Source organism: Chiloscyllium plagiosum, unplaced genomic scaffold (assembly GCF_037043375.1).
Source record: "Chiloscyllium plagiosum isolate Xiang-an unplaced genomic scaffold, Cpla_swu_hap1 HiC_scaffold_51, whole genome shotgun sequence".
Lineage (NCBI taxonomy): Eukaryota > Metazoa > Chordata > Chondrichthyes > Orectolobiformes > Hemiscylliidae > Chiloscyllium > Chiloscyllium plagiosum.
In genome coordinates, this window is record NW_028270189.1 from 3,993,563 (window position 1) to 4,006,871 (window position 13,309).

The following is a 13,309-nucleotide window of genomic DNA, read 5'->3' on the forward strand; positions in this document are numbered from 1 at the left end:
ACCAGGATGGGGGTGGCACGGTGGGTCAGCGGTTGCCATCACTGCCTCACGGCGCCAGGGACCCAGGTTCCATTCCATCCTCGGGGCAACTTCCTGTGTGGAGTTTGCACATTCTCCCCATATCTGCCTGGGTTTCCTCCCACAGTCCAAAGTTCTGCAGGTTAGGGTGGATTGGCCGTGCTAAATTGTTCCCATAGTGCCCATGGATGTGCAGGTTAGGATGGATTGGCCGTGCTAAATTGTCCCCGTAGTGCCCAGGGATGTGCAGGTTAGGGTGGATTGACCGTGCTAAATTGTCCCCGTAGTGCCCAGGGATGTGCAGGTTAGGGTGGATTGGCCGTGCTAAATTGTCCCCGTAGTGCCCAGAGATGTGCAGGTTAGGGTGGATTGGCCGTGCTAAATTGTCCCCGTAGTGCCCAGAGATGTGCAGGTTAGGGTGGATTGGCCGTGCTAAATTGTCCTGTAGTGCCCAGGGATGTGCAGGTTAGGGTGGATTGGCCGTGCTAAATTGTCCCTGTAGTGCCCAGGGATGTGCAGGTTAGGGTGGATTGGCCGTGCTAAATTGTCCCGTAGTGCCCAGGGATGTGCAGGTTAGGGTGGATTTGCCGTGCTAAATTGTCCCCGTCGTGTCCAGGGATGTGCAGGTCAGGCTGGTTTGGCCGTGCTAAATTGTCCCCGTAGTGCCCAGGGATGTGCAGGTTAGGATGGATTGGCCGTGCTAAATTGTCCCCATAGTGCCCAGGGATGTGCAGGTTAGGGTGGATTGGCCGTGCTAAATTGTCCCCGTAGTGCCCAGGGATGTGCAGGTCAGGGTGGTTTGGCCATGCTAAATTGTCCCCGTAGTGCCCAGGGATGTGCAGGTTAGCGTGGATTGGTCGTGCTAAATTGTCCCCGTAGTGCCCAGGGATGTGCAGGTCAGGGTGGTTTGGCCGTGCTAAATTGTCCCCGTAGTGCCCAGGGATGTGCAGGTTAGGGTGGATTGGCCGTGCTAAATTGTCCCCGTAGTGCCCAGGGATGTGCAGGTTAGGGTGGATTGGCCGTGCTAAATTGTCCCATAGTGCCCAGGGATGTGCAGGTTAGGGTGGATTGGCCGTGCTAAATTGTCCCCGTAGTGCCCAGGGATGTGCAGGTTAGGGTGGATTGGCCGTGCTAAATTGTCCCGTAGTGCCCAGGGATGTGCAGGTCAGGGTGGTTTGGCCATGCTAAATTGTCCCCGTAGCGTTAGGCGCATTAGTCAGAGGGAAATGGGTCTGGGGTGGGTTACTCTCTGGAGGGTCGGCGTGCTCTCGCTGGGCCGAAGGGCCTGCTTCCACACTGTCGGGGAATCGAATCTAAAACCTCTCAACCGACCGGGGTTTATTCCTGAGAGCCCGGTGCTGTTTGCAATTCTCCTCAGTCGAAGTATTCAAAATGGACTTAGTTCGTAACCTAAAGCTTCACCAAGCAGTGAGCGTAATCATACCATTGGTCTGGGTGTGACAGAATACCTCCCGCTTATCTGAACCACACACGGTCACCAATCAAGAAAAGGCAGCCAGAGCTGCTGGGGCAATATATGAGCAAGTGCGAGGTCTTGCACTTTTAAAAAAAAAGAATACAGGCCTGGACTATTTCTTTAAACGGTGAGAAAATTCATAAAGTACAAAGGGATCTGGGAGTGCTAGTTCAGGATTCTCTAAAAGGTTAACTTGCAGGTTGAGTCCGTGATTAAGAAAGCAAATGTAATGTTGTCATTTATCTCAAGAGGGTTGGAATGTAAAAGCAGCTTCTGAGAATTTATGAAGCTGTATTTAGTCGCCTTTTTCGAATACTGTGTCCAGTTTTGGGCCCCCGCACCTCAGGAAGGACATACTGGCACTGGAGCGTGTCCAGCTGAGATTCACACGGATGCTCCCTGGAATGGTAGGCCTAACCCATGATGATGGCACAGTGGCACGGTGGCACAGTGGTTAGCACTGCTGCCTCGCAGCGCCAGAGACCCGGGTTCAATTCCCGACTCAGGCGACTGACTGTGTGGAGTTTGCACGTTCTCCCCGTGTCTGCGTGGGTTTCCTCCGGGTGCTCCGGTTTCCTCCCACAGTCCAAAGATGTGCAGGTTAGGTGAATTGGCCATACTAAATTGCCCGTAGTGTTAGGTAAAGGGTAAATGTAGGGGTATGGGTGGGTTTCGCTTCGGCGGGTCGGTGTGGACTTGTTGGGCCGAAGGGCCTGTTTCCGCACTGTAATCTAATCTAATCTAATGATCAGCTGAGGATCCTGGGATTGTATTCATTAGAGTTTAGAAGGATGAGAGGGAGACTGAATAGGAACTTACAAGATAACGCGTGGCTTAGAAAGGGTGGACGCTGGGAATTTGTTTTACGTCAGGCGGGGGGGAGACTAGGACCCGTGGGCACAGGCTTAAAATTAGAGGGGGGTCAATTTAGAACGGAAATAGGGAGACATTTCTTCAGCCGGAGAGTGGTGGGCCATGGAGCGCAGTGGAGGCCAGGGGTGTTGCGGGGCGTGGATAGTGTAAATAGACAAAGTCTTTTCCCTGGGGTCAGGGAGTCCAGAACTAGAGGCATAGGTTTAGGGTGACAGAGAGGAAAGATATAAGAGACCTAAGGGGCAACTTTTTCACACAGAAGGTGGAACGTGTATGGAATGAGCTGCCAGAGGAAGTGGTGGAGGCTGGTACAATTGCAACATTTAAGAGGCATTTGGATGGGTATATGAATAGGAAGGGTTTGGAGGGATATGGGCCGGGTGCTGGCAGTTGGGACTACATTGGGTTGGGACATCTGGTCGGCATGGACGGGTTGGACCGAAGGGTCTGTTTCCGTGCTGTACATCTCTATGACTCTCAGTGGCAGAGATTAATAAATTCTTGATCTCGCAAGAAATTAAGGGATACGGGGAGAGTGCGGGTAAGTGGAGTTGAAAAGCCCATCAGCCATGATTGAATGGCGGAGTGGAGTTGATAGGCCGAATGGTCTTGCTTCCACTTCTATATCTTATGGTCTTATAGCCATTCACTGACAGCGATGGTAATGCAGCTAACTCTTTCAGTCAGAAACAAACTGAAACCACAGCAGCTAGCTGAATTCAGATTAACTGCAGTTACAAAGACTGGACACAGACTAACTAGGACAAAGACCTACGGATTCCGGAGATCGGGATCAAAAAACAGAAAATCCTGGAGAAACTCAGCATTGATAGAGAGAAAGCAAAGTTAACACTTAGTGACCCTTCTTCAGCTGAGAAACGGGAGTGAAATTCACATTGGGCGGGCGGTGGGGGGGGGGGGGGGGGGGGGGGGGGGGGGGGGAAGGGTTTGAGACAGATAGATGGAGATAGAGTCCAGGTGGAGATGGGCGGCATGGTGGCTCAGTGGTTAGCACTGCTGCCTCACGGCGCCAGGGACCCAGGTTCAATTCCCGCCTCAGGCAACTGTCTGTGTGGAGTTTGCATGTTCTCCCCGCGTCTGCGTGGGTTTCCTCCCACAGTCACAAAGCTGTTGCTGGTCAGGTGAACTGGCCATGCTAAATTGCCCGTAGTGTTAGGTGCATTAGTCAGGGGTAAATGTAGGGGAATGGTTCTGGGGTGGGTTTCTCGACGGTGGGTCAGTGTGGACTTGTTGGGCCGAAGGGCCTGTTCCCGCGCTGTATGGAATCTAATCTAAAAGAGGAAAGAAAGTTAGTAAGCCAGGGAATAAGAAAAAGGGGGGCCATAATGTGGGATGTCGAGGCGGGTTAAGTACAAGGAACATAGAAACGTACAGCACAGAACAGGCCCTTTGGCCCAAGATGCTTTGCCGAGGTTTAATCCTAACGTAAAATTTAGTAACTTAGCCTACGCACCCCTCAACTCACTGCTCTCCATGTGCATGTCCAGCAGTCGCTTAAATGTCCCCAATGACTCTGCTTCCACCACCACCGCTGGCAACACATCCCATGCATTCACAACTCTCTGAGTAAAGAACCTACCTCTGACGTCTCCTTTATACCTTCCTCCTGATACCTTCAAACTATGACTCCTCGTACCAGTCAGTCCTGCCCTGGGGAAAAGTCTCTGGCTATTGACTCTATATGTTCCTCTCATTATCTTGTACAGCTCGATCAGGTCTCCTCTCTTCCTCCTTCTCTCCAGAGAGAAAGTTCCGAGCTTATTCAACCTTTCGTCATAAGGCAAGCCCGCCAGTCCAGGCAGCATCCTGGTAAACCTTCTTTGTACCCTCTCTCAAAGCCTCTGTATCTTTCCTATAGTAGGGCGACCAGAACTGGACACAATATTCCAAGCGTGGTCTCACCAGGGACTTGTAGAGCTGCAGCAAAACCTCGAGGCTCTTAAACTCAATCCCTCTGTTAATGAAAGCCAAAACACCATATGCTTTCTTAACAACCCTGTCCACTTGAGTGGCAAATTTGAGGGATCTATGTACTTGCACGTCCAGATCCCTCTGCTCCTCCACACTGCCAAGAAGTTTGTTACAGGCTGAGGGGAGTTGGATGATCAGGATTACATAAATTGGAATTAAATATACGGGGGTATGAGAAACTGCAGAGTCTGGGTGAGGGGAGTGAGATTAATTGCACGTAACATGACTGGTATTTGACTTCCCTTATATCTCTCTTCATCTAACCGTGCATTGTACGGCAATGGGGCCCAATTCCTGGGTACCATGACGTCCCACATTCCTGCAGTATGGTCTTCCCCCTGGATGTTCCATACAGAGGACAATGACCTTGTCCCTGTGAACCTGCATCCTAGATTCTGGATTAGTGATGAAAGGCTGGTGAAGGGCTTTTGCTCGAAACGTCGATTTTACTGCTCCTCGGGTGCTGCCTGAACTGCTGTGCTTTTCCAGCAGCACCGATCCAGAATCTGGTTCCCAGCATCTGCAGACAATCCTTTTACCTGCCTCATCGAGCATGGCCTTGTCACTGGGGTGCCACATCCTGAAGCATCGATCTGATCCTGGTAAACTGGTGCCTGGGAAAAGAAACTATGCCTGGGACACTCCTACAGCGCCATGGCATTGTCCGTGGGATTGTCCATCTTGGATCCTGTCTCTTGGTTTCTTCATCCTTAGTCTGATTTAGTCTGAAGTATTCTAATCCTGGGAGTTTGGCTTCTCTCCCCCTGGGGTCCTGCACCCAACTGCTCTCTCCCTGGGGTCTACCCTTGGCCATTCCCTTTCCTTTGGCTATCAAGTGGCCTCTTTAGTCACGAAATTCCTGTGCTCAGCCTCTCTCTCTCCTTGGGATTTTGGCCTTTCTCCCTGGATTCTGCATGTAGCCTCTCTCTCCGGGATCCTGCACTCAGTCAGCCAGGGATCTCCTTGGATACTGTCTTTGCCAGTGGTGGAATGGTTTCGAGTATATCATCGGTTAGGCCACTGTTGGAATATTGCGTGCAATTCTGGTCTCCTTCCTATTGGAAAGGTGTGGTGAAACTTGAAAGGGTTCAGAAAAGATTTACAGGGATGTTGCCAGGGTTGGAGGGTTTGAGCTACAGGGAGAGGCTGAACAGGCTGGGGCTGTTTTCCCTGGAGCGTCGGAGGCTGAGGGGTGACCTTATAGAGGTTTACAAAATTATGAGGGGCATGGATAGGGTAAATAGGCAAAGTCTTTTCCCTGGGGTCAGGGAGTCCAGAACTAGAGGGCATAGGTTTAGGGTGAGAGGGGAAAGATATAGAGGAGACCTAAGGGGCAGCTTTTTCACGCAGAGGGTGGTACGTGTATGGAATGAGCTGCCAGAGGAAGTGGTGGAGGCTGGTACAACTGCAACGTTTAAGAGGCTTTTGGATGGGTATATGAATAGGAAGGGTTTGGAGGGATATGGGCCTGGTGCTGGCAGGTGGGACCAGATTGGGTTGGGACATCTGGTCGGCATGGACGGGTTGGACCGAAGGGTCTGTTTCCGTGCTGGACGCCTCTATGACTCTATGGCACGATTTCCTTTTGCAGAGCGACGTCAGAGATGGGCATCTTCATGCACAGCTGCCCGTTTCTGTTGCGAGTCCCCCGTGCCTTCCTCCAGAAAGCCGGCCGATCTCTGTCCATCTATGTTCAACACTGTCCGGCGATGTCTCGCAGCCTGGTGACTACAAGTGCCCACCTACAGTGGGTAAAAGAGAAGGACCCAGCTGGTAAGACTGCGGGCAAAGGGCGACCTCTTTTTCCTATTCACACGTGGGAATCGTTGGCTCACCAGAATTTATTGTCCATCCCGAGCTGCACTTGAATTGAGAGGTTTGCTAGGCCATTTCAGAACGCAGTTCAGAGTCAACGACCTTGTTAGAGTCTGGAGTCACGTGTAGGCCCTGGCCTAGTTTCCTTCCCCCAAAACCAGACGATCCAATAATGGTTTCATGGTCATCAGCAGAATCTTAATTCCAGGTTTCTTTTTAAATTGAATTCGAATTCCACCATCTATCATTTGGCGGGATTTGAACCCAGGTCCCCAGGATGTTAACTGGGTTTCTGAATTTAATAGACTAGTCATAATACCAAATGAGGCCATCGCCAAGCCCACCATCCCAATCCCTTTCTAAACTCATGCTGGGTTTCTAGAATCTGGGCATCTTTTTCTAAGTAATCCTTAACTGATTTCCACAGATTGATTTATCTATAAAAATTCTCAGGGTGGGATCAGATACACAGTAAAATTCCCTCGACACTGTCCTCGTCAAACACTCTCAGGACAGGAACAGCAGAAGCAAATATCTCTGTGCATTGTCTTGACGAAATACTCCCAGGAGAGGTATTGCACGTCATTAGATGTAGAGTGAATCTCCGCACTGTCCCCCACAAACTACTCCAAGGGCAGCTGCAGCAGAGGAGTAGATTAACCAGCAAAGCTCCTCTACACTGACCCTCCTAAACTATCCCAGGAGAGAGACAGTACGGGGTTAGGTACAGAGTAAAGTTCCCCCTATACTGTCTCTAACACTCCCATGGTAGGCGCAACATGGGCTGAGATACAGAGAAAAGTGTCCCCTACACTGCCCATAGTAATGCTGCTCTTTCAACGCTCAATTGAACACTTTACAAAGAACAAAGACAGTGTACAGCCCAGGAACAGGCCCTTCGGCCCTCCAAGCCTGAGCTGATCCAAATCCACCTATCACCCAATTCCTAAGCATCTGCATCCCTCTGCTCCCCCACCTCCTCAGGCACATCTTAAATGGATCTACCGTGCCTGCCTCTACCACCCCCTGCTGGCAACGCGTTCCAGGTGCCCACCACCCTCTGTGTGAGGTACTTGCCGCGTGTGTCCCCTTTAAACATTTCACCTCTCACCTTGAAAGTGTGACCTCTCGTTATTGAATCCTTCACAAGAAAAGCTTGTCTCTATCCGCCCTGTCTATGATTTGGTAAACCTCAATCAGGTTCCCCCTCAATCTCCTTTTTTCCTGATGGAAACAATCCGAACCGACTCAACCTCTCGGGGGGTACTCTCCCCCGAAACCAACTATGTAGGGTTGACGCCCTGTTTGATACTTAGCAATGCCAATAACTGAGGTCCCTAAGCCAGTAACGACACTATACAGTACTGCATTGAATGTGACGTTGCTGATAAGCTCTCTGTTATCATGAGATAAACTTAAAAGAGTTAAGTTGGAGCTGTTGTTCCTGTTTAACACACGTGCAGTGCCTTGACGTACTTTTGACGTTCAGTTTCAGGTCAGGGAACTCCGAGTACCTCACGGTTTTCCCTTCCGAAGGCAGAGGTTCCGTTGCCCGACCAAACTGCTGCACCCAATGCTAACTGTCCTTTTGTGGAATGGGAGATCAAAAGGGTCATTCGCAAAGCAAGTCTGGCAGTCCAAGAGGATGTGACAGGTACTAGGCCTCAACACGGTGAGAGCGAGCAGTCGTTTGAGAAGTTTAAAAACAAAGGACATCGGTTTTGCACTCCTTCAGTGCCTTTTACAACCGAAGGGTACACCAAAGTCTTTTACATTTACTCTCAATGTCACTTCAGTTTGGTCGCCATTTTGTAACCCCGCAGCCAACTTGACACACATAATTGTACAGTTTCTATAAGACACACCCTCGCTCTTCTCAGCTAGAATAGTCTTAATCCACCCTTGGTGGGATCATGTGCCGTTTTGGTCTGCTTACCTGAGGTAGAAGGTTCTGGCTCTCTCTCTCTCTCTCTCTCTCTCTCTCTCTCGTTCAAGTGCAACAAAGATTCCTGGAATTGCAAGACTGACTTCTGAAGAGACGTCTGAATTGACTTATCAAGGATGGATTAAGACTATTCTAGCTGAGAAGAGCGAGGGTGTGTCTTATAGAAACTGTAAAATTCTAACACGATTAGACACAGGTAAACACAGGGAGATTGTCCCGGAAGACTGGGGATTCTAGAACCAGGGGTCACAGTACAGGACACGCAGTTTGAGGTGATGACAAACTGCGTCATCCAGAGCGTGGTAAGCCTGCGGAATTCTCCAGCACCGAAGGCAGTTCAGGACAACAAGGAGTTAGACGTAGCACTCGGGGCTGAAGGGACAAAAGGGTGTGGGGTAGAAAGGGGACTGAGTTGGATTATCAATGACGATCATTTCCGGCCCAATGGTCTATTATTGTTCATCTCTGTTAAGGTAATGACGAAATTATCCATTTAGTTGGTCAGGAAGGGTTTTTACAATCTTTTTCAAATCGCTTCTAAATATATTTACTCAAATAATTGAGTAGTTTATCCCCTTGTGCAGTAAAACCTAGTCACCAACAAGGCTTGAGTTGACCTGTAGTGAGTAACATTTAAGCCCACAAGTCACAGAGTCATAGAGATATACAGCACAGAAATAGACCCTCGTTCCGACTCCTCCATGTCGACCGCTTTCCATAGAACATAGAACAGTGCAGGCCCTTCGGCCCTCGATGCTATGCCAACCTTTTACCCTACTCTAAGATCAGACTAACTTACATACCCTACATTGTACTATTATCCATGTGCCTCTCCGAGAGTCGCTTAAATGTCCCTAAATGTCTCTGACTCTACTCCCAATGCTGTCAGTGCCTTCCACGCACCCACCATTCTCTGTGTAAAGAACCTCCATCTGACCCTCCTCCAAACACCTTAAAATGATGCCCCCTAGAGATAGCCATTTCCGTCCTGGGAAAAAGTCTCTGGCTATCCACTCAATCTATGCCTCGTTCCACCTCTATTCAGTCACCTCTCACCCTCCTTCACTCCAATGAGAAGAGCCCTAGCTCCCTCAGCCTTGCTTCATAAGACCTGCCCTCCAGGCCAGGCAGTATCCTGGTACATCTCCTCTGCACCCTCTCGAAAGCTTCAACATCCTTCCTATATTGAGGTGACCAGAACTGAACACCATGTTCCAAGTGTGGCCTAACCAGGGCTCTATAGAGCTGCAGCATAACCTCGTGGCTCTTAAACTCAATCCCCCTGCTAATGAAAGCCAACACACCATACGCCTTCTTAACAACCCTGTCAACTTGGGGGGCAATTTTGAGAGATCTATGAATGTGGACCCCCCCAAGATCCCTCTGTTCCTCCACACTGCCATGAATTCTCCTTTAACCCTGTATTCAGCACTCAAATGCGACCTTCCAAAATGAATCACTTCACAATTTTCCAGGTTGAACTCCGCCTGCCACTTCTCAGCCCAGTTCTGCATCCTGTCAATGTCCCGTTGCAACTTACAACAGCCCTCTACTCTATCCACCAACCTTTGTGTCATCAGCAAACTTACTAACCCACCCTTCCGTTTCCTCATCCCAGTCATTTGTAGAAATCACAAAGAGCAGAGCTCCCAGAACCGATCCCTGCGGAAAACCACTGGTCACCGAGCGCCAGGATGAATACTTTCCATCGACTACCACCTTCTGCCTTCTATGGGCCAGCCAATTCTGTATCCAGATAGCCAAATCTCCCTGTATCCCATGCCTCCTTACTTTCTGAATGGAAGTATTCTAAACTAATTTAGTCCCTTTTGCCAGCACTTGGCCCATATCCCTCTAAACCCTTCCCATTCATCTACCCATCCTTATGCCTTTTAAATGTTATCATTGTACCAGCCTCCACCCACCTCCTCAGGCAGCTCATTCCATACCCGTACCACCCTCTGCATGAAAAACTTTTCCTGTCTCACCTTAAACCTATGCCCCTCTAGTTCTGGACTCCCCCACCCCAGGGGGAAAAGACCTTGTCTATTTACCCTATCCATGCCCCCCTCATGATTTTATAAACCTCTAGTTCTGGGCTCCCCCACCCCAGGGGGAAAAGACCTTGTCTATTTACCCTATCCATGCCCCCCTCATGATTTTATAAACCTCTAGTTCTGGGCTCCCCCACCCCAGGGGGAAAAGACCTTGTCTATTTACCCTATCCATGCCCCCCCCCTCATGATTTTATAAACCTCTAGTTCTGGGCTCCCCCACCCCAGGGGGAAAAGACCTTGTCTATTTACCCTATCCATGCCCCCTCATGGTTTTATAAACCTCTGGTTCTGGACTCCCCCACCCCAGGGGGAAAAGACCTTGTCTATTTACCCTATCCACACCCCCCTCATGATTTAATAAACCTCTAGTTCTGGGCTCCCCCTACCCAGGGGGAAAAGACCTTGTCTATTTACCCAATCCATGCCCCCCTCATGATTTTATAAACCTCTAGTTCTGGACTCCCCCACCCCAGGGGGAAAAGACCTTGTCTATTTACTCTATCCATGCCCTCTCATGGTTTTATAAACCTCTAGTTCTGGACTCCCCCACCCCAGGGGGAAAAGACCTTGTCTATTTACCCTATCCATGCCCCCCTCATGATTTTATAAACCTCTAGTTCTGGGCTCCCCCACCCCAGGGGGAAAAGACCTTGTCTATTTACCCTATCCATGCCCCCCTCATGATTTTATAAACCTCTAGTTCTGGGCTCCCCCACCCCAGGGGGAAAAGACCTTGTCTATTTACCCTATCCATGTCCCCCTCATGATTTTATAAACCTCTAGTTCTGGGCTCCCCCACCCCAGGGGGAAAAGACCTTGTCTATTTATCCTATCCATGTCCCCCTCATGATTTTATAAACCTCTAGTTCTGGGCTCCCCCACCCCAGGGGGAAAAGACCTTGTCTATTTACCCAATCCATGTCCCCCCCTCATGAGTTTATAAACCTCTAGTTCTGGACTCCCCCACCCCAGGGGGAAAAGACCTTGTCTATTTACCCTATCCATGTCCTCTCATGGTTTTATAAACCTCTAAAATGTCACCCCTCAGCCTGCAAAGCTGTTTGAAAAATAGCCCCAAAATAAATATTTTTATTTGTTGATGGGATGTGGGCATCATTGACCACGCCCATCCTTGACTGTCCTGGGAATGCTGATTCTGTGCCACTTTCTTGGAATATTGCGTGCAATTCTGGTCTCCTTCCTATCGGAAAGATGTTGTGAAACTTGGAAGGGTTCAGAAAAGATTTACAAGGATGTTGCCAGGGTTGGAGGGTCTGAGCTACAGGGAGAGGCTAAACAGGCTGGGGCTGTTTTCCCTGGAGCATCGGAGGCTGAGGGGTGACCTTATAGAGGTTTATAAAATCATGAGGGGGGGGCATGGATAGGATAAATAGACAAGGTCTTTTCCCCCCTGGGGTGGGGGAGTCCAGAACTAGAGGTTTATAAAATCATGAGGGCGGGGCATGGATAGGGTAAATAGACAAGGTCTTTTCCCCCTGGGGTGGGGGAGCCCAGAACTAGAGGTTTATAAAATCATGAGGGGGGGGGCATGGATAGGGTAAATAGACAAGGTCTTTTCCCCCTGGGGTGGGGGGAGTCCAGAACTAGAGGTTTATAAAATCATGAGGGGGGACATGGATAGGGTAAATAGACAAGGTCTTTTCCCCCTGGGGTGGGGGAGTCCAGAACTAGAGGGCATGGGTTTAGGATGAGAAGGGAAAGATATAAAAGAGACCTGAGGGGCAGCTTTTTCAAAAAGAGGGTGGTGCGGGTTTGGAATGAGCTCCCCGAGGAAGTGGTGGAGACTGGTACAATTTCAACATTTAAGAGACACTTGGTTGGGTATATGAATAGGAAGGGTTTGGAAGGATATGGGCCGGGTGCTGGCAGGTGGGACCAGATTGGGTTGGGATATCTGGGTCGGCACGGACGGGTTGGACCGAAGGGTCTGTTTCCGTGCGGTACATCTCTATAACCCTACGCTGTGGTCCTTAGGAATAGAGACGCCTATTGTAGAGATAGATACTAGCCAGGAATTCCATGCAGAAATTCCATCTTGTTCTAACATCTGGTAGGACAGACATAGACCGAGTTTAAAGTCTTCCTTGAAAGATAGCAGAAAACAAATAAAAGACAGCCCTTCAGCCCTCCTCTCCCACTCAGAAAGGGCATGCCTGACCTTCTGCCATCCACCTCAAAAGGGTATTAACTGACCCATAGTAGATGGAAATATCCATACAAATACCTGAAGAAATGGAACAATTGAAACCAATAGTCTGGTTCAGACAAAAGCGTACTTTACAATCTAATTATCTTTCAGAGCCTTCCAAGAGCTCAGGGATCATTGGCTGGATATCTGACCCAATTAAGAGGCTTCAAGATTCAGTTTCTAAGTTGGCTGTTACCCATCTCATCCGTGACAACATAACCGAGGGTATGTATGGAGCGTGTTGACTTTATTCGTAAAGTCACCCTGAAATATATATTCCAGGTTTGCTATTTTGATTTTTTTCTCTTGCTCGTTTTTAAAAATTCATTCACGGGACGTAGGTGTTGCTGCCTGGGTGTGCCTTTCTCATTGCCCGGCTGGGAGAGCACTATCTCTTGAACCACTGCAGCCCATTTGCTGTAGGGACCGCTAAAATTCCATTCGGACCAGCGTCGGTGAGCTGCCAGAGGAAGTGGTGGAAGCTGGTACAACTGTAACACTCAAAAGACACTTAAAAGAACAGGAAGGGTTTGGAGGGATATGGGCCGGGTGCTGGCAGGTAGGGCTAGGTTGGGTTGGGATATCTGGGTCGGCACGGACGGGTTGGACCGAAGGGTCTGTTTCCGTGCTCTACATCTCTATGACTCTCTGCTATCCAAGTCCGGATAACGAATGGCTTGGAGCGGTACTTGCAAGGAGAGGAGCTCCACATATCTTCCATTCTCATCGTGGGCGGCACGGTGGCACAGTGGTTAGCACTGCTGCCTCACAGCGCCAGAGACCCGGGTTCAATTCCCGCCTCAGGCGACTGACTGTGTGGAGTTTGCACATTCTCCCCGTGTCTGCGTGGGTTTCCTCCGGGTGCTCCGGTTTCCTCCCACAGTCCAAAGATGTGCAGGGTCAGGTGAATTGGCCGTGCTAAA

At 49.7% G+C, this 13,309-nt stretch overlaps 1 protein-coding gene across 3 annotated transcripts in view; it reads left to right on the forward strand.

The window, feature by feature from the left end:
- LOC122545653 (5-aminolevulinate synthase, erythroid-specific, mitochondrial-like) overlaps positions 1 to 13,309 on the forward strand; it is an 81,039-nt gene that overhangs the window by 15,119 nt on the left and 52,611 nt on the right. For all 3 annotated transcript variants that reach the window (XM_043684637.2, XM_043684641.2, XM_087985280.1), the window contains 3 exons: positions 5,952 to 6,133; positions 7,665 to 7,829; positions 12,498 to 12,611. In XM_043684637.2, coding sequence (XP_043540572.2) covers positions 5,965 to 6,133; positions 7,665 to 7,829; positions 12,498 to 12,611 — 448 coding nt within the window. In that variant the 5' untranslated portion in view covers positions 5,952 to 5,964. The remainder of the gene's footprint in view (positions 1 to 5,951; positions 6,134 to 7,664; positions 7,830 to 12,497; positions 12,612 to 13,309) is intronic.